Source organism: Malus domestica, chromosome 07, assembly GCF_042453785.1.
Source record: "Malus domestica chromosome 07, GDT2T_hap1".
NCBI classification, from domain to species: Eukaryota; Viridiplantae; Streptophyta; class Magnoliopsida; order Rosales; family Rosaceae; genus Malus; species Malus domestica.
The window spans coordinates 22,898,410-22,925,565 of record NC_091667.1 but is presented as its reverse complement, the minus strand read 5'-3'; the positions used below and the strand labels follow the sequence as shown (position 1 = coordinate 22,925,565).

General features: G+C 39.3%; 2 protein-coding genes across 2 annotated transcripts; both read left to right on the top strand.

Moving 5' to 3' along the window:
• Positions 1-910: 910 nt before the first annotated feature.
• Positions 911-2,551, top strand: LOC103439396 (homeobox-leucine zipper protein ATHB-12-like). The gene is made up of 2 exons (XM_008377964.4): positions 911-1,570; positions 1,840-2,551. The coding sequence occupies exons 1-2, from the start codon at positions 1,199-1,201 to the stop codon at positions 2,194-2,196; spliced, it is 729 nt and encodes a 242-aa protein (XP_008376186.1). The 5' UTR covers positions 911-1,198; the 3' UTR covers positions 2,197-2,551.
• An 8,260-nt stretch (positions 2,552-10,811) lies between these two features.
• LOC103439395 (uncharacterized membrane protein At1g16860-like) lies at positions 10,812-13,891 on the top strand. The gene is made up of 4 exons (XM_008377963.4): positions 10,812-11,289; positions 12,043-12,198; positions 13,196-13,404; positions 13,525-13,891. The coding sequence occupies exons 1-4, from the start codon at positions 10,978-10,980 to the stop codon at positions 13,742-13,744; spliced, it is 897 nt and encodes a 298-aa protein (XP_008376185.1). The 5' UTR covers positions 10,812-10,977; the 3' UTR covers positions 13,745-13,891.
• The last annotated feature ends 13,265 nt before the right edge of the window (positions 13,892-27,156 follow it).

The following is a 27,156-nucleotide window of genomic DNA, read 5'->3' as shown; positions in this document are numbered from 1 at the left end:
TCATGTTCTTTTTTAGAGATCTTTGAGTGTACATGTTGGAAACCTACTATTTAATTAGTAATTAAGGAGCGGGTGTTATACCAATTTGCCTCTCACGAAGTATATAATAAGATCAACATATATGTAATACATTATTTTGATGTTCTCTTTGATCATGAATGTCGCAGGAGAAAGTTTTTGACAAAATTCCTAAAAATGTTGGGGGTAAAGCAAGCAAAGTGTAACAAGGAAAAGTGGCATGCAATATTCATTTTGCTTCCGAATTAAAAAATTCTTGGATTCACCATAATCTTTCTGTTACAGAAAATATAGTATATAGAAATTAAACCTGAATGTAAGTTTAAACTACGATTATTTCAAAGACCTGGAATAAAAGACACCAAAACCTAAACATAGATTAGAATAATTATTGTAACATCATAAATTCATATATATATATATAGGTCTCACAAAATCAACAAAGGCGGAAGGTTCAATATTGGAACGTGATTCACGTTGCCGACACTAAATAGCTCACTAGCAGAAGACTTGGCCAGAGTTCTATTTATTGTTCAGATTATGAAAATGACAAAGGCATTTTAAAATCATATCATAAACAATTTAAAAATCACTAAAAATGTGCCTGCATTAGTGCAAGATAATTAACAAAGACAGCTCGGCTGCAAAGCTAGCTAGAGAGCTCTAAGTTAATGAAATGAAAAATCATATTTATTATATGGTATTGCCTATGAGTAATTTATAGGAGAGATTTTTTGGTGTATTCATAATACCGTCATGTGTATTTTTTTAACACTTTAAATTTAGAACATGTCAAGAGTATTGTTTTTCATGTTTATAACATGTAAAATGTGATACCAGGTAACAACTGCCCTGAAAATACATAAAACTTCTCGCAATTTAGAAAAGAAAATGGAAAAAAACCATCATGATGTTTATAACACGTAAATCATGTTGATTACTTCAGAGCCCATGGATTGTGGATATAAAGGAGAATCCCAAGTCACTAAGTCACAAAACCCAGTCAGACCAAAAAACCATGACATCAGACGCACATTGCTTAAGGCCTTAAAAACCACCGAATTCCATATCATGCATATATCAGAAAAAGCACACACGCACACTCCCAAAACATTCTTTCTACAACCACCCACAAAACCCTATTAGGATTTTCTAGTTAAGCTACGAAGATCCTAACAAGATGCTCGATCAGATCGAATATTCGAGTCCCTCGGCAGAAGATCATGAGACTTTCAGCTGTATGAGCTCACCGGGAGCTGCTACTACAAGGAGGAAGAACGACAAGAACAAGAAGAGGTTTAGTGATGAGCAGATTAGGTCACTGGAGTCCATCTTTGAGTCTGAGTCGAGGCTTGAGCCGAGGAAGAAGATGCAGTTGGCCAAAGAGCTAGGGTTGCAACCGAGGCAGGTTTCTATTTGGTTTCAGAACAAGAGAGCTAGATGGAAGTCCAAGCAGCTTGAGAGAGAATACAGCATATTGAGAGCCAATTACAACAACTTGGCATCAAAGTTTGAAGCTATGAAGAAAGAAAAGCAGGCCTTGGTTGTTCAGGTAATTATTCATTCATTCTGGTTTTTTAAATATGCCTAATTGAAGAACACTGCTTGTCCTTACCTGTAAGAAGTCATTCTTTGTTAACCATAAGTTCAGACTAGCGCTTGTAAAAGTAACTCTTTAAAACCATAAAAAAGGAAAAGTGTATGCACATGTCATATATAAGAAGTAATGAACCCTTACATGTCCGGAACAAAATATTTTTCACTAATTTTAACATGTTAAGATAATCAATAACTGATAGATTATGTCTTATTTTGTGACAGGTTCAGAAGCTGAATAATCTGATGATGCAAAGGGAGAATCGTGGGGAAGATGTAGCTATGAACAGTGGCATTGATGGTGAGTCAGATAATGGAGATGCCACCATTTCTGAATCTGATCAGGTGAAGCTTGATCTTTCAGTGGAAAAATCAGAGCAAGGAGAACTTGGGGTGCTGTCAGATGATGACAGCAGCATAAAAGCAGAGTACTTTGGACTGGAAGATGAATCAAACCTTGTTAACTTAGTGGAGTATGTAGATGGTTCCTTAACATCAGCTGAGGATTGGAGGAAATTGAATTCTGATGGTCTTTTTGATGAATCAACTGGTGATTATCAGTGGTGGGACTTCTGGTCTTGAAAACAGAAAATGTGTGTATATAATGAAGTGCTTCTTCTATTGGAGTGATCAAGAGAAAGGGGCTTATAAACTCATCAGAGTTACATTAGCTTTTGGAGATTGTTTGTTCTTCACCATGTCACTTGCAGACATTGTGCTACACTCAATCACTTTGATGTCCTGTTTAATTACGATGTTACAATTCTGATATGTGGGTCTGTGTCTAATCTTGGATAAGTAACATCATAAGGCCCAAAGACACACACATGTATGCCTGCAGTCGGCTAGAATTTTGTAGGAGTTGGCATGTTGCTCAATACTCTGAACCTTGATGTAGCCTCTAACATATGTGAATTTGTTTTATTTTTGGTGTCAATGACCTTTTACACACACGCACACTCAGTTAGTTGTAGCATATGACGACCTTCTTTATGGTAGACAATAGTGATCTTGTTATATTATAACTGTGTGCTGAATTAAATGTAAAATTGATAAATATTACATAAGTAAGAACACCAACCACGCAACAACACAAAAATTTATAATCGTTCCAATCTATTTTGTCTACATCCACGCTAGTGATCTTGTTTTGGCCCAAAATATTGGGCATGGGCCAAATGAGGTTATAAGCTTGATACGAGTTAGGGATTCTCGGCCCAATTCTTAATCCTTTAAATCAGGTCGAGTCCAGCCCATAATATGACGACTGAGTTTTAAAAGAAAGACTTTTAAGGGATCTGGTTGAAGATTGATTCAATTGAATCCTAATGTAAGTAAAATTGTTAAGGATCAAGATGAGTTTTGATAAGATTCGTAATATTCCAAGAATCAAGGCTCATGTTGATTAGATTAGGAGAGAATCAAATGCTGAAAGAGGACTGAGTTCATAGTCCTAATTTTAATGGAAGATGATGAAGGTTGTGCGCGAATTAGGTTTATCTAATAAGAGATTGGATCAGGAGATGCCAAGGAGTTTCACCCATATAAATAGAAATGGTTTTGCAATATTCAAATGGTTTTCAACTCAACACACAAATGCCCTGCGAAAATTCTCGCTTTACGCGAAACCCTCTCAAACCGTTGAGAAACCACTAACTTCCATAATTTAGTCAACATACCTTCAATTTGGATTAACAACACTAGTTAAAGAAGGTGCCGAAGACTGTGCACGGATTAGGCTTATCTAATAGGAGATTAGATGAGGAGAGCCGATGAGTGACATTCCATATGAGACTCTACTTCGGCGTAAGTGATTAGCACATAATTCACCCCTATAAATAGAAGTGGTTTTGCAACATTCAAAGAACCTTCAACTCAACATACAAATGCCCTGTGCAAATTCTCGCTCTACGCGAAACCCTCTCAAACCTATGAGAAACCATTTACTTCCTTAACTTCGTCAACATACCTTCAGCTTGGATTAACAGCAGTGTGTTGGATTAACAGCAGTGTGTTAACAACCGGCAACATCTTCAATTTGGGTAACAACTTTGGAGCTGTAAAATCAGGCGACTGAGAAGCGTCTTCACTTTTGAGTAATAACACTCATTCGAGTTCAGCTAGTTATCTATCTAAGTTTTTGTCATTAAGGATTCTTCGGTCTTTGTATTGATAGAGGTCATCTTATTAGTCTTCTTGGCAAAGTGAGGCGTTACCAGGTTATTTAATATTCGACAAATTGAAATCCAAGCCTGTTTATGATTGGTTATGCTAGGTGCATTTTAGAGTTCGGCATTCTAACGGCCGAACAACATTTACAGAGACATTTATCTCTTTCGAGTATTTGTGTCATTACAGTTTGATACCAATTTGGCGCACCGATATTTTCACAAATATAGTTAAGGCAGCTGAACCTAGTGCAAAAGATTCTAAACTTCAAATTGGCTAACAACATTGTCTTTAAGTTCTAGAGTCCAAAGGTTGAGACATGTTCCTTCCTTGACCATGATTGATTAGATACAAAAGGTAAAAGCGCATTTGACACCGCCAACACCTTCATTCTACTAGCCGACCAATGTCGGCGGCTAGTTGGCACTCTTGCATTCACCAGAAGAACGTAATTAGCTCTTTAGTTACTCGATATGCAAGCCACGTAGGCTAAGTAGTTTTTAAGGTCAACATGTTTGGCACACCCAGTGTGTAACATCCTACATCGCCCAAGGGAGTGGATCCTCTAATCTTTATATGTATATTCCCATCTCTACCTAACACGAGGTATTTTGGGAGCTCATTGGCTTCAGGTTCCATCGAAACTCTGAAGTTAAGCGAGTTCGCGCGAGAGCAATCCCATGATGGGTGACCTACTGGGAAGTTCTCGTGTGAGTTCCCAGAAAGAAAACCATTAGGGCGTGGTCGGGGCCCAAAGTGGACAATATAGTGCTATGGTGGAGTCGAGCCTGAGATGTGACAATTTGGTATCAGAGCCAATCCCTGAATGTAAGTGTGCAGACGAGGAGGTCGGGCCTCTAAAGGGGGTGGATTGTAAGATCCCACATCGCCCAGGGGTAAGGATCATGTAAGCCTTATATGTATATTCCCATTTCTACCTAGCACGAGACCTTTTGGGAGCTCACTGGCTTTGTATTTCATAGGAACTCCGAAGTTAAGCGAGATCACGTGAGAGCAATCCCAGGATAGATGATCCACTGGGAAGTTCTCTTGTGAGTTGCAAGAAACAAAACTGTGAGGGCGTGGTCAGGGCCCAAAGCGGACAATACGTGCTATGGGGAAGTCGAGCCTAGGATGTGGTGGGGCTCGGGCCGGGATGTGACATAGTCGGACCAAATGCTAAAAAACTACGAAGTTCATAACCATCAAGACCCGCTATGTCAAGAAGAAAACATCGATGGGAAAACTGCCAAGAAATCAGACATTTGCAAATTAGGCAATTGTGTCTTCTAGCATATAACTGGCACATGATCCTCATGCTGTCGCCATACAAGAACATGGAGCACGCTGAGAGGTAGAAATTAATTTCAACTGCCATAAGCACAGTGTATTGGCAATCATAAAGACCATTAAGCCCACTAATTTTGACCTTCTAGAAGGGATAGTTGAGGAATATCACGACAAGGACGATAAAACCTCAAATGTACTTCCTAAGACGTCCATTTGGTAAAGGCTTGAAAAGCACACTAGACATTTTGAGTTTACCCTCGAACGAGAAATTGGCCCGCTGAGTCTTCTTAAATAAGACATAAAAAATTAGTACCATAAAGGAATACAATGAAGCCAAGAAAAGATAAACTGTCTGCTCAGAACATGAGTTATTGAGATTCGGCAGACTAGAACAAATTCTAGCGTCGAGAAATAGCCACCTAGCCCCATTTAAAAAGAAGATGATTCTTGACGGGATAGGTCGTTGCCACCAAAGTTTGAGGATTAAGCGGACATAAAGTCGATTTAGAGTCACTATATGGGCCATTATTGTTTTACGGTTTCGCTAGAACCGACAAAAAGGGTGCCAACAGTAAAAAAATGGCCGATGGTCTCGTAGTTTATTCATCCTTATCTTCCCCGTGTCAAGAAATACAAATATCCTCAAGGGTTCAAGATTCCTGACTTTAGCCTTTTTAATGGCGAATCAAGTCTCTCATGATTAGAGCATATTGCTTGGTTTATTGCTCAGTGCGGTGATGCCAACCACGACTATCATAAGTTGCGATTGTACAACTTCTTGTTAACTTTGGTCGCATTCTTGTGGTATATAAAACTGTCATCAACTTAGTATAAACCTACGATGACTTTGTCAAGAAGTTTCACGAGCAGTTTTATCACACCATAATGGAAGTCTAGGTCTCTTTATTTGCGAGAATGTCTTAGGCACCTAAAGATATTTGGGAAGTAGATATTGGATCCTCTTAGGAGTGAGATTACTTGATATGCATGCTAATCATTAGATTGTAAGGACTCCAAAATTGTAGGAAACTTGTTGATTCCATACTAGATTAGGTTCCTGAATCTTACAAAACAAGATGGTAACATCGCTTATCTATTGAGTCAGCTCCATAATGGAGGCTGTTGAGTCGATAATCGAACTTTTGAGGTAGGCGTAGTTTGATTTGTCTTTCTTCGGCCTTGAAAAATCATGGATCCATAATTACCCTTAACTAGGCATCGAAAATAACTTGTTCTCCTTGAGGATTGATAGATACTTAAAAACCAGGTCTTTTAGAGTAAGTCTGGATACGTATTGTTTTCTTTCTTTTAGACGTGCGATGTCTTAACTTTATTGCTTGTGAATTTTTGACATTCTAGATTCAGTCGTGTGATCTTAAATATTGAGAAAAAGGCACAATAATGATGAAAGATGCTAGGTTACTTATGCACATTAAACAACGAATGGCTCTCTATATCATCGAGCAATTATGAAAGACGCCAGGTTACTTGTGCACATTAAACAAAGAACAACTCTCTATATCACCGAGCAATCTTCGTTCTTTGAACACATAAATCTCTTGGTGAAACTTTCCAAATTCAATGGTGAAATCTCTTGTCACTTTGCCTTTAAATAACTTTATTGCACCGGTGGTTTTCGCATAGCATAACAAATCTAGTAAAGCTTCTCATAGTATGTTCCATAATATTCATTCTTTGCCCTCATGTCTGCAATGTCTTCATTGCAATCTTCACATAAAGGTTCAACTTCAAAAGGCCTTTGGGATTCTTGAAAAAGTTCTTCTTCATTGTAGCTGTCTTCACGTTTTTTCATATAAGTCTTTTGACGACGACTGAACTTCATCAGAGTTGATGATCTTCATCAAATCCACTTCATAATTTTCCAAGGGCATGCTAGGGGTGAAGGCTTGTCTCCCCCCCTCCCCCCAAATAATTGTACCTTTTCTGCCCTGTTCATGGGACTTTGATAATAAACATGTACTTTATGTATTATAAACACTTCCCATTTCATTCAAGTCATTTATCCAATTTGAATAAAATGTTGAAAATTTTTCATCCCTTGCCTCCACATCATGCGATAATTTATTAATTCGACGAATGCTTTCAAAATAATCTAACTTCAAAGTAAGAAGTGGTAGAGTAGAGTAGAGTACGAGCAAGCTTGTGGGCCCGTGACATGGCTCAAAACCTTTCTAGGTAACATTGATTCGGAAAAACACTATGTCCCAAACTTGGCATTCATAATGATTCCCACTGCGACCATCAGAGCACTACCTTACTCTAACACCATGTCTAATGCCCATGAAAATCCTTTACTCTATACTCATAATATATTTGTCAGACTTAGGATAAAAAAAATGACAAGTCTTACCCAAAATGACCTCCAAAGTTTAGTTTTGAATAAGCGTTCTTGCTTTGATATGATGTCTTTTTCGTTCACCTTGTCCAATTTCGGGTCTGAGGATTTTAGATGTTGCAACGTCTAACAGAGAAGAGGTTGGGTTCCCAATCTAGATTGTTGATCCATCCCTAGTGAATCTTAAAACAAAAATTCGATAGGGACTTGGTCGCCTGCATATGGATCGGAAATACTTAATTGAATTCCATTGTTAGACCTTATACGTATGACCTAATCATTTCTTGTAGGACTACACTAAGCTGACTTGGCTCAGGAACTTTCGTGCACCAGAGCTCTATTCGAATAAGATTCATCCTAAGGATTTCCTAGTCTAAATGCCTCTTTCAGACCTGCTTAACACATGGTGTTGCAGAATGTATTTGACATAGTACACTAGTATAGGATAGAAGTGATCGTACTCAAGGTCGTGATATAACGTATTTCCCCTACTCGTAGCTTGCCAATCATTACAACATTTATTATTGTTCGAGTCTCCCAAGTTGCTAACCGGACACTACGGAGTGGGCTAAAGGAAACTCCTTTGAGCACAATCACTTTGAGTTGTTTAGATTTGCAGCTAAGGCTGGGCATTTTATGAAAAAAAACACTGAGTGAAGTGCCCGAACAACACCGACGGCTTGGTTTTTGTTTTTGTTTTTTTTTTATTTTTGGTGATTAAACTGAACTGCACCGATCTTAATCGATTTGGCAATTAGTTCTCAAAATTCGTAGGGTGCGGTTAACCGAACTAACCCTCATATATTTATTTATTTTTAATCATAATTAATACGTGTAGTAATATAAACGGTTAGTTTTTTATGAGTTACCGTGTTTCCATCACATGAAAACAAAACCTGATTAACTTAAGAGTCCCTTTAGGGAAGAACATGAGGGACCATTTGGAAAAGGCAACAACTGTTGCTTTGGTGCTCTCCTTGGGATACTTCATTTGTGCTTTCCTTTAAGTAATCACTCATCTTGGTGCTACGTTTTGTAGTTTTTAGAGAGAAATTTGTTATGTTTTTTCATCTTCACACAAACCGATAATCAACCCAAACCAACCAGCCACTGTCAGCTAACCGACCTGATTGGTTCTAAGCTTGGTCTGTTTCGGTTTTAGCCCAAGATTGACCCAAAAAACCCATGCCCACGCCTACTTGTAGCTGTGCGAAGTTTCAAAGTTTTGTGTGATTTGGAATTTTAGTATTCTCATTACCGTAGAAAAGAAAAAAAAATGAACAAGTACGTAGCGTAGCTATGAGAGTAGAGCAACCTTGTCTGCTGGTCTCAATAAAGCACCCTAGTCTGATGGTTTCAGTAAAGCAGCTTGGTCTAGTGGTCTCAGTAGAGCACCCTTATCTGGTGGTCTCAATATTGCACCATTGTTTGGTGTTCTTAGTAGAACACCCTGGTCTAGTTCTTAGTAAAGTACCCTGGTTTGGTGGTCTTAACAGAGCACCCTAGTCAAATCGTCTTAGTAGAGCACCGTCCACTAGAGTGTAGACCATTAGATAACTGACCATTTGGAAGAGGTGGTCTATGACGAATCAAAGTGTCTCCTCCATCCAACGGTGATCTAGTCTATAATAAAAAAGTCTTCCCTTATAATGATGACGTGGCAAGAGTGGACCGAGTCATTTAGGAGACCAACGTTAACAATAACTGATCATGTGAAGCTATGTCGTCCTTGATGATGCAAGTCAGTCGCCGGAATCTTGCCAACTAGTAGTTATGAAGGTCCTTGTTGGTAAGAGCGCAGTCGCACCAAACACATAAGTGCAGACTCCAGAGAGTTGGTGCCCTGCCATCTTTAGATTGGGTATGGATCTATAGCACTCATGACGTTGAAAGTAAAACTGTCACATTAAACATATTATTCATGTGTCATTCTCCTTTTGAAAGTAGTTAATTTATATCTTCACTAGTTACACATGGATTTTATGAGAAGAACAAACCAAACTATAAGCTCGCACATATTTGTTCAATCTGAGCACACTCAACCGAAGAAAAAACGAGCTAAATGCAAATTGCATCGATCCGATTTACGACCCCTTCAGACAACCACACCATTCCAACTAGAGGTGGGCACAGGCCGGGCCAGGCCCAAATTTGGAGGGACCGGATCGGATCCGCTTAAAAAGGAAACGGGCGGGGCCGAGCCGAGTATTGCAAAACTAATCACTGGAATCGGACCTAACCCGGCTCGTTTGAAACGGGCCAGTTCGGGACGGGTCCACGAGTCTTTTTTTTTTTTTTGGCTTTGATATAGAGCTCCAGATCGCCACCACACCCAGTTCCAAATCGCCACCGCCTCCTCGACCTCGAACGACTCGCCGTCCTGCCACCGGTAATTCAATATCAACATAAGCCACCAGCAATTCGATATCAAGATAAACCATCAGTAATAAAACAACAAATCAACCAATTTAAACAGAAACCTATGAATACCCCTAAATCATACCAAACCATCATAGAAAACCCCTAAATTAGTAACCCAATCCCCAAATTCCCAAATAAAAAAAACCCTAACCCAACAGAATCCCCAAATTTTGAAACCCTAGAATCAAACCAAGCAATCACGAACAAGAATTAAACCAAAATTCAAGGTTAAATTGGGGTTTAAACATACCAGAATAAGGTCAAAGAGCGTAGGTTGGTCAACCTTGACGAATTCCTGATCCTAGCCCTTGAGATTGTCCTCGGGAGATCTTCTTGTCGGGCTTGGCGGTGTCAACATGTTTCTTGCAGTACTCAATGACCATGGCCAAAATATTGCGTTGACATTAGGCAGAGGAATGCCGTTGTCGGCGCAATCGTCGTCGATCATGTGCTTGATGGTCTGCGACTCCAGAGCCATCGCCTTCTCGACCTCGAACGACTCGCCGTCCGAACTCTTTAAGGTGATCTTCTTCGACGATGGCGACATGGTTGGTGACGATGATAACGAGGAGTGGAGGGGTGAAATTTGATTCCGGTTGTAGTGAGAGAAATTTGATTTCGCACGGAAAAATATGATAAAAACGAGGAGTGGAGGGGTGAGTTGGGTGAATGGGGAAGAAGCTATGTTTATAAACGGACCGGTCCGGGTACCCATTTTTCTGTACTTCTGACCCGGCCCACTCCTAAAATTTCAAAGCCCCTCCCCGCCCTGCCCCATTTCTCTTTAAAAAATTAGGAACCGGCCCATACCTGTCCCAAACCTTGATTACCAGTCCCAACCCGCGGTTCCTATACCTGTTTGCCCACCCTTAATTCCAACATAGTCGTCTCACGTGAAAGTCATAAACAGTCAAAGCACCACACCTCAAACACTACTATTCCGTGTTCATTACATAATACAACATTCACAAGAAAACGGCGTGGTATGACCGCTGAGTGTCGAAACGGCATTGCGTTTTAGACCTTACCCAACTGTCTTCTCCTTCGTCCTCACTGATTCAGGAAAGGTGGGGAGCTTAACCGAAGGAGCAACGGCATAACCGCCGACTCAAAAGCTCGGAGGAGTAATGAACGACCTCTCTAATGGCGTCCTGAGAGACCACGGTGGCAGAGCCTTGAAGCCCATTCCGTCTCTGGTTCTCTACATTCTCGTACCCATCTTTTTTCTGGGCCTCTCCGTCTCAATCTTCATCCTCATTGTCGTCCGCAACGCCCTCTTCTTCGTCTTTTTCCTCCTGCTCTCCGCCCTCGTCGCCGCCTTCGTCGTTTGGAATGTACGGCACTGGGCGACCAAAGCTGCCGTCTTTTGGTTCCTCGACTCGGTTCCGGAGTCCGACCTCCGCCTCGCCCAGCACGGACAGCTCGTCAAAATTACTGGGGTGCTCATTCTCTCGCCCTTTTAGCTCGTTGTTATGGGTTTCTTATAATTTTTTATTGGGTTTCTGTATTACTTTCAAAGGTAATAAAATTGTTTTGGGGTTTTTTGGAATGATTTGGTTTTGGGATATTAAGGTTGGGAATGTGTAGTTGGAGTGCAATGTAGATGTATGTGATAGGTTGCTGAGAAATTGGAGGAAAACGAAAGGGGAAAATTGGGGTGTTTTGTTGATGTTATCTCTGTTTGAATGTTTTTATTATACGGGGCAGATTGTATGTTCCTGTGTTTGGTTTCTGACATTTTAAACAGGAATAATTTGAAGTTCTGGAAAATTATTGTTCTTAGAAATCGAATGAAGCGCAGCTGAACTATTGGAGAATAACATTAAGTGGCGAAAAATCAGAAAATTTGTTTGGTATCATGGAACTAAATTAAGACTTTGGGAGCTTGGATGGTTCAATATTTGTTGCAATAATAGGTTTATGCAGCATTTTCACTTTCTAGTTTTATATGTATATGATAGCATCATCTTGAAAGACTTTTCGCAGAAGTTTTTCTAATCATTTTTTTTAATTATATAACAAGTGGATTGTGCACCTCATATGTGCTGATCTGTAAACTTGTAATATATGCATCATGGTTAACCTTACCCTTTTTCTTGGTTATTTCCACCGGTTTCTCATCAGTCACTCAGTATGTGGTTTATTCAACATATGAGAGGACGAACAATAACATGTTGTTCCAATGATTTCAGATTGCATCATGTGGGAGTCTATCCCTTGAATCTTCATATGAAAAAGCTACCGGCTGTATCTATGCCTCTACTCTTTTATATGAATACAGGGGATTAACTCTACAGCCAGGGAATGTCAAGAGATCATGCTTCCAGTGGCATTTAGCATATTGTGAGGTATGAATACTCTTCTGTTGCCATGTGGATCAGCAAGCTGTTGCTTGTCCTAATTAGATCAAATAGGTGGATTGCGTCCATGAGATGGATCAATCATTTGTACTTGTTTCCATGTCCGTTTGTGCTTTGCATCAATTTATGCGTTTAGTTAACTATCACGATTGGAATGCTTACTTGGCACTTGGTACTCAGAATGTTAAGTTTAGTCTCCACATCCTTCTGATCATCTTGCACCTCGACTTTGGACTTCATTTGGCCGATGGAGTAAAAAACATGGTCCAAATAATTTATTGCTGCCCATTTTGCTCCTTATTTGCTCATGGCTAAAAATTTTGGTGTATGTTGCACATTGTTCTCAATTAGAACTTCATGTCTTCTATCCGGGAGCTTTGTCTGATTATGTCTTTTGCTATCTTTTGTCTCCTTTACATTGGCAAGCTTACATCGATTTCACTCATTGTTTTTGTGATGCTTGGTCTTTTGTGCGATGAAGCTTTACGAGGTTTGAAGGCCTCAGGCCTTTCCCTTTTGTTGCCTTGGATGGCTTATCCTGCATTTTTAAGCATCTACTGTTTCCTGTAATGGTCAAGGACCCAAGGTAATTGGAGGAAAGATGATGATGGTAAAAAAAGTTTGAAGATAATATGTATGACTTGTAATCTATATTTGGCTAGTGATTAGTTCCAATGGTTAATTTGTAATTAGTACAAATAATACACATTTGAAGTCTCTCGTTTGTTTCTATGCTTAGTATGCTTTAATATTTCAAGTTATTTGTGACTTTGCCAAATCGAAACTTCTCAAACGTACTGGTGTAATTAAACCAACCAAATGAATCTATTATTTTCTTTTTGTAGATAATAAGAAAATTTCTGCAGATCTTTTTGTCTAAGATTTTTATTTGCATTTCTATTCTAGTATCTGAATCATGAAGAAAATATCTGTGTACTTAGAATTATAATTGTTTTTTCTTCTTCTTCGGCTTTCCACCTGACAGAGATTCTCCACAGACTTTTACTTAACCGATCAAAAGTCTGGTCTTACAGCTATTGTCAAAGCTGGTTCTGGTTGCAAAGTTATCCCACTAATTGTCGAGAGCAAACTTGTCAACACTAAAAGATGCAGAATCCTCTCTCCTCACTTGAGGAAATGGTTAACTGAGAGAAATCTCTCATCTGAATCCCGTCTACTACGTCTGGAGGAAGGGTAACCTAATTATACATTACAATCTCAATTGAATACCCTGCTGCATAAATGATTTTGTTTACATTTTAACCTGAGCTTCCTAGGAGCTTATGTACTTGAGATTTGCACGAATTTTTGCAGGTATGTTCAAGAAGGCAGCTCAGTGACAGTATTCGGAATGTTGCATAGAAACAATGAGATGACTACAATTGTTCAACCGCCAGAAGTAATCTCAACCGGGTGTCTCTGGCGAAAACTGCTTCTCCCAGTTGACGTTGATGGGATGATTCTAAGGGTCTATCAAACGGCCGCTGGGCATTCAATCAACCAAGATTCAATACAACAGGCAGAAAGATGGTAGTAGGTAGGACAAGATTTTTGGATGATAACCCAACTCCCCTTCAATGTGTACACCTTCAACTAATCACTAATCACCATGTAGACCTTCTACAACTGTACTAAGCTTGTAACATTATTTTGCTTTTGAAAATGAATACGGCTTTTATTCCGACTTTTTTCAATGCACTAGAGTATTTTTACTACGTGCAAATGTCTCTCCTTTCTTGTAATGGGCCAGAAAAACAAATGAAAAGCTCATTGTGTATTTAAGCTCATTTACATTTCGATTAAAAAAATAAATAAAAGGAACCGTTATGAGCATTTTCAAAATCTCATTCTACACTTCTTATAAGTGTATTTTTCTTTCTAATTATAGAAAGTTTGGAGTGCCAAATGAGATTTTTGAAGTGCTAATAACAACTCCCAAAATAAAAACGTAATAGAGAAAAAATTATTGCTAAATACTTTAGCACTTGACTTTTTAAAAAGTTCGTTGTATTTGTAATAAAACCACTGAAAATTACAAAGCATCATATTTTTTTTTCGTGGAAAAATAAATATATTAAATCGAAAAGCCTCTAATACAATCAGTTCCAATACAGTCAAATTAAAAGCTTCTAAGGCTAAAGTGGGGAGGCAATGGTCCCAAAAATGAGGATTTGATACCGCCACACCCACATCAGCCTTCTTGTCGGCCACAAAATTGACTTCCCTAAAAATATATTTCCAGCAAATAGAATGAAGGCTAGCAGCCAGCCATTTAATATCTTCGATAGTAGAGAGGAGATGCCCTGGGATTTAATACCTTCTACCGCTTGAGTCCACATTGTTGACATTAGAATGATAATAATCCAGGCCCAGTTTCACAGCAATTGAAACACATCTTGGCGGGAACGGCACCACAGTAATTTGTCAGCAATTCAAAAGGGCTTTTCCAAGATCACTTAACCCGTTTCTCTCCGAAGTGCACAGAGTGACAAGCCATTCAATAATATTATTCCAATCGTTAGAATTATTTGACCAAGGACTTAACGAGGACGAAGTGCACACCTGTTTTTTTTTTTTTTTTTTTTTTTTTGCAAAAACACACTTGAGGAATAAGTGTGTGAGATTTTCCTCCTCCTTACCACAAATATCAGCATCCAGTAAACAAAATAATTTATTGGTATCCCAACATTTATCTTGAATGAAGTCGCTTACCTTTAAATTAAAGTCAATATTCTGCCCTTGGATTCAGGAACAAGGTGGAAAAGTGGGTAGGAAAAAACCCAACAGTGAGTCCAGAAGAGAAATCTCCTTGCCATTACCCACCATCCATCTCGATCATGTGTTGACTCTGAAGAAAGCCCTTCCAAGCCAGGGAGTGATTGTGCTTAATTTTGCAATTGAGGAAGTCACTTCTTTTCAAGTATTTTCTTCTGATATGTTTGATTTGATAAGAGTGAGCCTGCCAACTTTAGATAAAGTCTTCGCGTTCCAACCTTCTAACTTTTGTTTAACTCGTTTGATAAGCTCCTGCTCATTTACTGGATCCTTCCAAAACACAATATTATGTATTCCCAAATACTTGCCAATTGTAGTTTTATGTTGAATTTGCAGGATATTAACAATTGGATTTCTCAACTGAGACGAAGTATTATTCGAGAAGTACAAAGAAGATTTATGAAAATTAATTTCTTGTCCAGAAGCTTTCGCGAATAAATTTAACGCCTGGAGGATATTTCTAGTACCCTTTGTGGTCGCTTTAGCAAATAAAAGACAGTCATCAACAAATACTAAATTAGAAACACGAAATCCTCCCGGGGAGGATAGGATACCCACATGGTTTTTTGAGTTTATAGCTAACAAGTTAAGATGTCTGATAAGAGGCTCCATGCAAAGAATGAAAATATAGGGTGGTAAAGGATCACCTTGTCTAATACCCCTAAAGGGGTAGAAATAACCATGAGAAGAACTATTGATTAGGATTGAAAATGAAGTGGACGTTAAACATTCCATGATTAACCTAACCCACCTCTCATCAAAACCAAATTTTAGAAGCACATACCTGATATAATCCCAATTTAGCAGGTCATAAGCCTTCTTAAGGTCAATCTTTATGCCCATGGAACTCATCCATCCTTTCTTACATTTAAATCTAGAGAACATTTCGTGGGCAATTAGAATGTTATCATGGATTGAGCGACCCGAAACAAAAGCCCATTGAAACTCAGAAACACAACGATCCAATAGCGGCCTAGCCTCTTGATAATAATTTTCGTAATAATTTTGTAACTTACGTTACATAGACTATTGGGTCTATAATTACCAACTGTTTCGGGGTTTTTCATTTTAGGAATAAGAGCAATTTTTGTATGATTAATTGGCCTTAAACTCGAATTATCGAGAAAGAAATCCTTTATCATTGGACTTATCGAGTCTTTAACAATGTCCCAACATTCATGATAAAAACCCGCTCCAATCGCATCAGGTCCAGGTGCTTTGAGTGCTCCAATACTTTTGACAGCCTCCCAGATTTCATTGTCCTCCACCGCTGAAGCAAAGCAGCATTATCACAACCATTAATGTAGGGGTGGATTAAGTCCAAGTAATTGTTTAATTCCGAGGAAGAGGGCGAGGGTCTTGCAGAGAAACGTAGCATAAAATCCTGCACAAAAAACCTGCTCTAAACCCTCCCCAGCATTCCACCAGAACCTATTGCGATCCTTGACCTACTTTGTTTCATTTCTTTTCCTCCTAAGACCATCTCCAATGGTTGGGCTAAAAGCCAAATATTTTAGCCCAAAAAATTTAGTTTTTAGCCCAGAAACAGCTTTTCTGCTCCAACAGTTCTAGCCTAAAATTTTAACCCGGAATTATTAAAGAATGAACTTAGGCTATTTTTTTTGTTAAATTAAATTAAAAAAAAAAATATGTAGACTATCGTAAATTAATTTTATGAACATTTTAATCTAAAAAAATTTAAATTCTGATAAATATTGAAAAATTTAAATTCCGATTTCTGGGTTAAATTTCAAGGGGAATCTAACCTTGGTTTAGCATTTAGCATTTAGCCCAAATTTTCTCCTTGGGTTGGAGTGGGTTTAGGGGGAAAATTTGGGGGGTAATTTGGCTTTTAGCCCACCATTGGAGTTGGTCTAATAGTGGTAACAATATGAAAAAATTTGGTATTTCTATCCCCAAGCTTCAACCAGTTAGCTTTAGCTTTTTGAGCTCACTTGATTTCCTCGTCTTAAAACTAGATTGAGATCATCACTAATTTTCTCTTCTAGTTATAACTCGTCAGTTACTTTGAAGATTATTCATTATTTTCATTTGAACTTCAGAGAGGTCTTGCAGTAACTTTCCTTACGAGCTTTAACATTACCAAAAGTACTCAAATTCCAATCTCTAGCTAAGTACTTGAAAGTGTTAGCACAAACACAAAAATTATGGCCAGGCCCAAGATCATCACCACATCTCCAAGCATCTTTCATAGACCCTTATGTTGCGATTCTGATTATTACGCCTAGTCTAAGGAACTCCTGAGGCATTAAGAGAAATATGACTCCCTTTATTAAGGAAGTCCACAAATCTATTTATGAACACAGTGGCTACTTGACAACCCCCCTTCTTCTTAGAAAGATCCAAAATATTATTGAAATCCCCCATTAAGCACCAAGGTTTATCCCCCGTGTCTAGCTGAAGTAAATCTTCCCAAAGCTTAGGTTGGAGCTGCTTATGACGGAAGGCATAAACAAAGGTAACAAGAGATTCAAAGTTTGAGGCCCTATCAATCACAAGACAATGAATACAACGAGAAGATCTAGAAATCACATTAATAACAACTTTGGAAGAATTCCAAAACAAAACTAAAACCCCGGCCTTGCCAGTGGGTTCACAGCTAACAAGCTGATCAACATAACTACCATACAAGTTCTCTTGGACCTTATCCACATTCATTTTAGTCTCCATTAAACAACAACAAAAACAACAACAAAGCCTTTTCCCACTAAGTGGGGTCGGCTATATGAATCCTAGAACGCCATTGCGCTCGGTTTTGTGTCATGTCCTCCGTTAGATCCAAGTACTCTAAGTCTTTTCTTAGGGCCTCTTCCAAAGTTTTCCTAGGTCTTCCTCTACCCCTTCGGCCCTGAACCTCTATCCCGTAGTCACATCTTCGAACCGGAGCGTTAGTAGGCCTTCTTTGCATATGTCCAAACCCATTTTGTGTACGTGTTGATGCTTCACCGCCCAACATTCTGTGCCATACAGCATTGCTGGCCTTATTGCCGTCCTATAAAATTTTCCCTTGAGCTTTAGTGGCCTACGACGGTCACACAACACGCCAGATGCACTCTTCGACTTCATCCATCCAGCTTGTATTCTATGGTTGAGATCTCCATTTAATTGTCTGTTCTTTTGCAAGATAGATCCTAGGTAGCGAAAACGGTCGCTCTTTGGTATTTCCTGATTTCCGATCCTCACCCCTAACTCATTTTGGCCTCCATTTGCACTGAACTTGCACTCCATATATTCTGTCTTTGATCGGCTTAGGCGAAGACCTTTAGATTCCAACACTTCTCTTCAAAGGTTAAGCTTCGCATTTACCCCTCTTGAGTTTCATCTATCAACACTATATCGTTTGCGAAAAGCATACACCAAGGAATATCATCTTGAATATGTCCTGTTCAAGGAAGAAAATATCGGTAGTCCGAAAACACGGAAATATCGATGGAAATATCGGGATAATATCGATATCGATAAAAATTACATGGAAACCACGGAAATTGTAAGAAAAACTTGGAAATTTTTATTGAAACTTTGCAGGATGTTTATGTAGTCAATTATCTATTAGTTTATCACAAAAAATTGGAAGGAAATACATTGCATGATGGATTTAACATTATCAAGTTGATTATATAGCGAGCTGACAAACATTGTGAGTGTAGAAAATATGTAGTAATTAATGAAAGAAGTCTAAACACACCATAATCATTTATATATAATGAATTAGTACAATATTTTACACTTTATACATTGCATGGTAAGATACATGAGTGACTTAGTACCACATAGAGTTCCTATGAGGTTCAAAATTTTGACTATCTTCATCATCTTTATGTGTAGAGTGAGTGTATTGTGAAGAGTAGTTATCAAATGATAAATCCCCAAAATAATTTTGCATATAATTGTTAACATGCCACCCATATGGATCTGAGATTGGTTGACCTTGTCCATAAGCAAAATCATTTGAAGATTGAGTCTCGGATTGTTTCCATGAGTCGCTCGATTCCATCCCAAAAGGAATGGGATATGAAGGGTAGGGAAATGGTTGGTTATGAGTATTACCATAGTTACTACTTCCCACTCCAACAGAGTCCGAAGTTCTAGATAACGAGTCATTTTCTTGACTTGACAAAATCCCCTTGCCTCTTTCTCTGCGAGTATAGTCCTTCCCTATGACACCAATTCCTGGTCCTGCCCGCCTACTGCCATGGTCATCATCCTGTGTTGCATGCGTGAAGTTTGCCTCACCAGTGAAGGGGCTTATAAATCCGGGAGGTGGTCCATAATAGTTTCCATATCCACCACCACTACCTCCAGCTCCACTACCTCCAGCTCCACTATGTCCTTCATCATTCCCACCTCCGGTGGTAGGTGAGTCTCCTGATCTTGTACTAGAGCTATTATTAGTATCAGCACGATGTTGTGGTTGTGTAGGATTGGAAGAAGGTGGAATTCCAGTGTTTCTTGGTCTTGGGCACAAAAGTTCTTCCAAAGAGTCAGCGCTGCTAGATCCCACCTCCTCCTCTAATACTCTTTCTACATTTATCCCTTCATTACGTGCTTCTTCAGCAACTCTAGAAGCTGGGTTGCCTTCATCATCATCTAAATGAAGAGGTCTAATCCATTGAAAAAGTTGGTTACCCTCTGTATCATCATCTTCCCCGTCTCATTTGTGCACCACCACTTGTCCCGGAACCTTGTGCTCTATTAGGAATTTTATGAAGGTGTTCTCTTTCCTATGCTGACTGTTTGAAGGCACGTAATGCTTGTTTCAAACTGCGTCGTTCTTCAGGTCCCATGTCATCATCACATTCGTCCTCATCGTCATCATCATCACTGTCAATCGCTTGGCCATAGACTTCTCCCCGTAGCCCAGCTCGAATATTTTCCATTCCCTGTGTTATCTTTTCCTTCTGCTGTTTTTTATTTTTTAATAATGTGCTGATGAATGCCTTCACTTATGGGGGGACATTATCGCATCGTTGGACATTTTTTGCTGGATCTAACCACTAAGATGGTACTTAAGTCGTGTCACTCCGCCACTCTTCATTACCCGACCACAATATTTGCAAATTGTGCCATGTTTGTTTCCGTCTATTGGGTATCCATGTTCCCAAGCTGGATCACGTTTAGTAGCTCCACTGGACATCGTAAATGTACCTATATTTATTTTTCATGAAAATTAGACAAATATTTTTTGGCCAAAAAATATAGTAGTGATGACGGTTATATAAGAGAACCTAAATAATAAAGTTATTCTACAGAAGAATTAAATATAAAGTAAAGAAAATGATTGTAAAAATTTAAGTAATTAAAAAAATAATATGGAATAATAAAACCTAATATTAATGAATAATAATCCAATTTGATAAAAAAATAATCCTAATATAAATGATGAATAATATTCCTTTTTGATAATAATCCTAATATAAATAATCCTAATATAAATGATGATAATTATTTTTCATGAAAATAATCCTAATATAAAACATAGTGATGAATAATATTCCTTTTTTTATAATAATCCAATTTAATAATAATCCACTTTAATAATAATCCAATTTAATAAATAATCCAATTTGATAATAAAAAAAACCTAATATTAATGAATAATAATCCTATTTAATAAAAAAATAATCCTAATATAAAACATAGTGATGAATAATAATCCAATTTGATAATAATCCAATTTAATAATAATCCAATTTAATGAATAGTCCAATTTGATAATAAGCCAATTTAATGAATAATAATCCAATTTGATAATAATCTAATTTAATGAATAATAATCCAATTTGATAATAAAAAAACCTAATATTAATGATTAATAATCCTATTTGATAATAAAACCTAATATTAATAAAATAATAAATAACATTAAACATATTAAAATTATCCTAGGGAATAATTATACAACATTACTTAATTACTTAAAAAAAATTAACACGTAATTGTTAACATTACTTAATTACTTACAAAAACTAACATGCAAGTATTAATTACTTAAAAAAATTAACATGTAATTGTTAACATTACTTAATTACTTACAAAAACTAACATGCAAGTATTAATTACTTAAAAAAATTAACACACGAGTCCACCCAAATTTTTTTGTTGTTGTATAAATTATAAGAATATAAATATAAGTTTGTAAACTTACTTTAAATATGGAACCCTTTGTGTTCAAGCTCTGGAATGGATCTGGAATGACTTTGAAAGGGGTAAGGGAAATAAAATAATCGAAAAGGCTCTGAATGGCTCTGATACTCCACCTCTTGAAAGAATATCACAATGGCTCTGATACTCCACCTTTTAAAACAATATCGGCACACGGTTTTGAATGAAACCACCATCCATGGTCTGAAAAGAATACAAATTATAATTGTAAAAGTGGTCTGAAATTGTCAAAATAATTGTAAAACTTGTCGGGAATACTGAGTGAGTCATGTGTCCTCCTGACAGGAGGAACCCACACACACACACACAACGCACGCAACCACACACGCACACAACGCACGCACACAAACATCACACACGCAGACACGACCTCAGTCTCTCTCTTTCTCGATCCTTCTCGATCTCTCTTCTCCCTTTTCCCACACACACACATACACAGAGATCTCCGATCTCTCTTCTCTCTTCTCCGATCTCTATTCTCCCTTCTCCCACACACACACACACACACACACACACACAGATCTCTCGATCTCTCTTCTCCCTTCTCCCATGCACACGCACACACACACTCAGAGATCTCTTGATCTCTCTTCTCCCTTCCCCTACATACACACCACGGCCTTCTGCTCCTTAGTCCGACAATCTCGAATCCCTCTTCCTTTTCAGAAACCAGCTTTCTGGGTGTCGCCGCCGTTGATCGTGGCTCTGGCGAAGTCAGAGTTGGCTCAGTCGTCTGTGGCGGTGCGCGGCTGAGCAAGGAGTTGGCTCAGTCATCTGGTTCATCTTCGACTCGAAGAAAACAAGTTTTCAGGTGAGATTCCATTGAAACCCTAAACCCTAAACCGACATCACATATGTTGAATCGTTTATTACCTCTTGCATGCGTGAAATTTGAAGTTTATATGTGAAATTGAAGTTAAAAATCGTGTTTTTGCAAGGTTTTTGGGACGAAATCGGCTCGGGAATAGGCACACCATCTCCGGCGTTCTTCTCCGACGTTCGGCTCGGAGTCCGATTGCACCATTAAAAAAATATCGCGATATTTTGACGAAAACCATTCGGATACCTATTTAAATATCCATTGCGCGAAAAACCGATAATATCGGCGATATTTCGCTGATATTATCGGCATTTTCTTCCATGGTCCTGTTAACTCATCCATGACCAACACAAAAAGGTAAGGACTTAAGGATTGTTGATACACAAAATCAGTGAGGACAATGGTACAACAGAAAGTATTAAGTTTGTGATCTTCGCTAGATTGTTCTGGTCATTAGTGTGGATAAGTATGTAAATGGATAGAGACAGGAAAGTAAACACAAGATGTATGTGGTTCACCCAGATTGGCTACGTCCACGGAGTAGAGGAGTTCTCATTAATTGTGAAGGGTTTACACAAGTACATAGGTTCAAGCTCTCCTTTAGTGAGTACAAGTGAATAATTTAGTACAAATGACATAGGTTCAAGCTCTCGTCTTCACTTGCCTTATCTGTCTCATAGGTAGATGTGGCATCTTCTCTGGAAGTACTCTTCCTCTATCCAGGGGTGGTATATTTAACTGGTGGAGATGCACAAGGTAATGTATCAATTTCACTTGAAGCTTACTTGTAGTTTCAGGCTTGGTCAAGCGCGATACAAACCATGTAGTAGGAGTCCCCCAAGTCGCCGAGCTAGGGGATCTGCTGAAAGAGGCGACAGATAAGGTAAGCAATCAGTCCCAGATCAGAAGTTTGATTTCGAGTTCCGGCTGATTGTTCTCATTCTCCCTATCTTGCAAGCAGCATGAAGGATAAAGAGAAGAAAAGGAGAATAGATGATATGAGATACTTTTGCTTTTGAAGAAGTAACTTTCCACAGGCTTATTCTTGAACTGGGCTGGAGGATTTTTTGGTTTCCTCTAGAGTATAAGGCCGACTGAAGAATTTGAGGGTCAAAACAAGTCCATCAAATCTAGAGTACGTTCGACCCTGCTGATATGGGATACTTTTTCTGTTGACAAAGTAGTGGATGTATCGGCACGTGTTCTTTTACGCTTGTCTCCACATGCTTCCTTGTATCCTTCTCACTTTCCCTATCTGTTCCTCAGACAGATGTGGTATCTTCTCTGGAAGCATAAGATGTTGAAGATGAGTACTCGAGAGCAATGCCAGGTAAGTAATCAGGTAAGGGGTTCCAGGCAGTCAGTTCTTGACTAGAAGCTTGATTCCAAGTGCTGACTGATTGCTCTCTTTCTCCTTGTCTTGCAGGTAAGAACAAGGCTAAAGGAAAAGACAGGGAAAAAGCATGATATGGGATACTCTTGCTTTTAACCCTGATGATATGAGATATTCTTGCTCTGGTGTAGCTTGTTTGCAGATGGATTATCGGGGGGAAAGAAAGCTGAGTATTTCGAGAGGCTTCGTTGGGAGTGCCCTCTCAAATATGAGGAAGGGTTGAGCATTTTTGCAGGTCTGCCTGTCCGTTGAGGATGAAGGTCGACATATATAGGAGTTTCCCTAACAACAAGTAGTAATGCTATTCCTTTACCCTGCTTGGTCATAGCATGGTAGTGGGAGCTGCCAGCTTCACGTGTGTCAGAGCACTTTGAAAAAATGGTCTGTGGTATTTGGAAAGTTGATGTTGCGTGTGAAGATTACAGACAAGCTTTATCCAATGAGATCTGGCTCTCGAAGTTGAGAAAGCGGTGCCTCTTCGGTTTTCGAACAAGCAATCCTGTTGGGGATTTGGCTCTCGAGATTTAGAGAACGGTGCCTCTTCGATTTTTGAGAGAGCAATCCTGCTGGGAGTTTGGCTCTCGAGATTCGGAGAGCGGTGTCTCTTCGATTTTTGAGAAAGTAATCATGTTGGGAGTCTGGCTCTCGAGATTCGGAGGATGGTGCCTCTTTGATTTTGGAGCAAGCAATCTTGTTGAGAGTGTTTTCTCGAATGTGAGTAAAGGTTGGGCATGTTTGCTAGTCTACCTTGCCACGGAGCACAGAGGTTGACACATAGGGACTTTCCAATTATCCAGCAGTGGTGCTGTTCTTTTACCCTTGTGGGTAATAATATGGTAGCTGGACCTTCAAAATTTATGTGTCTAAACTTTGTTAGTGCTGTTTCTTTGCTATTCTTTTACCCTTCTTGGTCATAGCGATGTAGTGGGAGCTGCAAGCTTCACGTGTCTAAACTTTGTCAGAGATCTTTGGCAAAGTTATTGTGGTACCCATGAGCTGATGATGCGTGTGGAAAATGGATGATTGAACAGTAAGATTCACGTGCTTTCTACTTCACCAGAAATCTTCAACAGAATGCCCGTAATTTCAGCAAAGCTGAGTGTGCATGTGACAGGTGCTGACAAGGTTGAGAAAAGCAGGTGCCTCTTCGATTTTTGAGATCGGCCCTCGTGGTCTCTGAGCAGCCTAGCTTTTGAGAAAGCAAGCGCCTCTTCGATTTATGAGATCGGCCTTCGTGGTCTTTGAGCAGCCCAGCTTTTGAGAAAGCAAACGCCTCTTCGATTTCTAAGATCGGCCCTCGTGGTCTCTGAGCAGCCCAGCTTTTGAGAAAGCAAACGCCTCTTCGATTTCTGGGCAGGCGCCTCTTCGATTTCTGAAGCTCCGTCGAGTGCAGATTTTTATAGAGGCTGGTATTAAGTTCCAAAGCACACTTGAATCTTCACCAGTAGAAGCTCCCTTCTTGCATTTCTAAGATCTAGATTTGTCCGACCTTTTCTCTCTTCAACACCTTTGAAAATGTCTGGCCCCTCCGACCGTCGTTTTGACTTGAACCTTGTTGAAGAGGTAGCCACGCCTTCTCCAAACAACATATGGCGCCCATCCTTCTTATCCCCTACTGGTTCTCTTACCGTTGGGGATTCCGTGATGAAGAATGATATGACTGTTGCGGTGGTGGCCAGGAACCTTCTCACTTCCAAAGATAACATACTACTTTCCAAACGGTCTGATAAGTTGGCTGTTAAGGATTCTCTGGCTCTAAGTGTTCAGTGTGTAGGTTCTGTGTCTAATATGGCCTAACGCCTATTTGCTCGAACCCGCCAAGTTGAATCATTGGCGGCTGAAGTGATGAGTCTCAAACAAGAGATTAGAGGGCTCAAGCATGAGAATAAACAGTTGCACCGACTTGCACATGACTATGCTACAAACATGAAGAGGAAACTTGACCAGATGAAGGAATCTGATGGTCAGGTTTTACTTGATCATCAGCGGTTTGTGGGTTTGTTCCAAAGGCATTTATTACCTTCGTCTTCTGGGGCCAGTACTGAGGCTCCAAATGATCCCCCTCCGGTGCCTTCTCTTTCTAGGGCTCTACCGACTGCTGAGACTTCTCTTAAGCAACCTTTGTGAAGGCTCCCTCTTGTTTGTTTATTTTGACTCATGTGTATATGTACATATTTGTAACTTATCAGAGATATCAATAAATAAGCTTTGCTTCATTTCAACGTATTGTCTTAAATACACCAAACCTTCTTCACTGAGTGAGGTCGGCTATATGAATCTTAGAACGCCAATGTGCTCGGTCCTGTGTCATGTCCTCCGTTAGATCCAAATACTCTAAGTCTTTTCTTAGAGTCTTTTCCAAAGTTTTCCTAGGTCTTCCTCTACCCCTTCGGCCCTGAACCTCTGTCCCGTAGTCGCATATTCTAACCGGAGCGTCAGTAGGCCTTCTTTGCACATGTCCAAACCACCGTAACCGATTTTCTCTCAATTTTCCTACAATTTTGGCTACTCCTACTTTATCTCGGATATCCTCATTCCTAATCTTATCCTTTCTCGTGTGCCCACACATCCAACAAAGCATCATCATCTCCGCTACACCCATTTTGTGTACGTGTTGATGCTTCACCGCCCAACATTCTGTGACATACAGCATCGCCGACCTTATTGCCGTCCTATAAAATTTTTCCTTGAGCTTCAGTGGCAGACGGTGGTCATACAACACGCCAGATGCACTCTTCCACTTCATCCATCAATCTTGTATTCTATGGTTGAGATCTCCATCTAATTCTCCGTTCTTTTGCAAGATAGATCCTAAGTAGCGAAAACGATCGCTCTTTGGTATTTCCTGATCTCCGATCCTCACCCTTAACTCATTTTGGCCTCCATTTGCACTGAACTTGCACTCCATATATTCTGTCTTTGATCGGCTTAGGCGAAGACCTTTAGATTCCAACACTTCTCTCCAAAGGTTAAGCTTCGCATTTACCCCTTCCTGAGTTTCATCTCTCAACACTATATCGTCTGCGAAAAGCATACACTAAGGAATATCATCTTGAATATGTCCTGTTAACTCATCCATTACTAATGCAAAAAGGTAAGGACTTAAGGATGAGCCTTGATGTAATCCTACAGTTATGGGGAAGCTTTCGGTTTGTCCTTAATGAGTTCTTACGGCAGCATTTGCTCATTCATACATATCATTTATAGCTTGGATATATGATACTCGTACTCATTTCTTCTCTAAAATCCTCCAAAGAATGTTTCTTGAGACCCTATCATACGTTTTTTCCAAATCTATAAAGACCATGTGTAAATCCTTTTTCCCATCTTTATATCTTTCCATCAATCTTCGTAAGAGACAGATTGCCTCCATGGTTGAGTGCCCTGGCATGAACCCGAATTGGTTGTCCGAAACCCTTGTCTCTTGCCTCAATCTATGCTCAATGACTCTCTCCCAAAGCTTCATTGTATGACTCATTAGCTTAATACCCCTATAGTTCATGCAATTTTGTACGTCGCCCTTATTCTTGTAGATAGGCACCAAAGTGCTCTTTCGCCACTCATTTGGCATCTTCTTCGTTTTCAAAATCCTATTGAAAAGGTCAGTGAGCCATGTTATACCTGTCTTTCCCAAGACTTTCCACACTTCGATCGATATATCGTCTGGGCCCACTGCTTTTCTATGCTTCATCTTCTTCAAAGCTACAACCACTTATTCCTTCCTGATTTGATGATAAAATGAGTAGTTTCTACACTCTTCTGAGTTACTCAACTC

Excerpts from the sequence above, each read along its gene's own strand:
- LOC103439396 (XM_008377964.4), top strand. The coding sequence starts at position 1,199 with ATGCTCGATCAGATCGAATATTCGAGTCCCTCGGCAGAAGATCATGAG. Across the intron at positions 1,571-1,839 it reads AGCAGGCCTTGGTTGTTCAG|GTTCAGAAGCTGAATAATCT; the intron begins GTAATTATTCAT and ends ATTTTGTGACAG.
- LOC103439395 (XM_008377963.4), top strand. The coding sequence starts at position 10,978 with ATGAACGACCTCTCTAATGGCGTCCTGAGAGACCACGGTGGCAGAGCC. Across the intron at positions 11,290-12,042 it reads AGCTCGTCAAAATTACTGGG|ATTGCATCATGTGGGAGTCT; the intron begins GTGCTCATTCTC and ends CAATGATTTCAG. Across the intron at positions 13,405-13,524 it reads CTACTACGTCTGGAGGAAGG|GTATGTTCAAGAAGGCAGCT; the intron begins GTAACCTAATTA and ends GAATTTTTGCAG.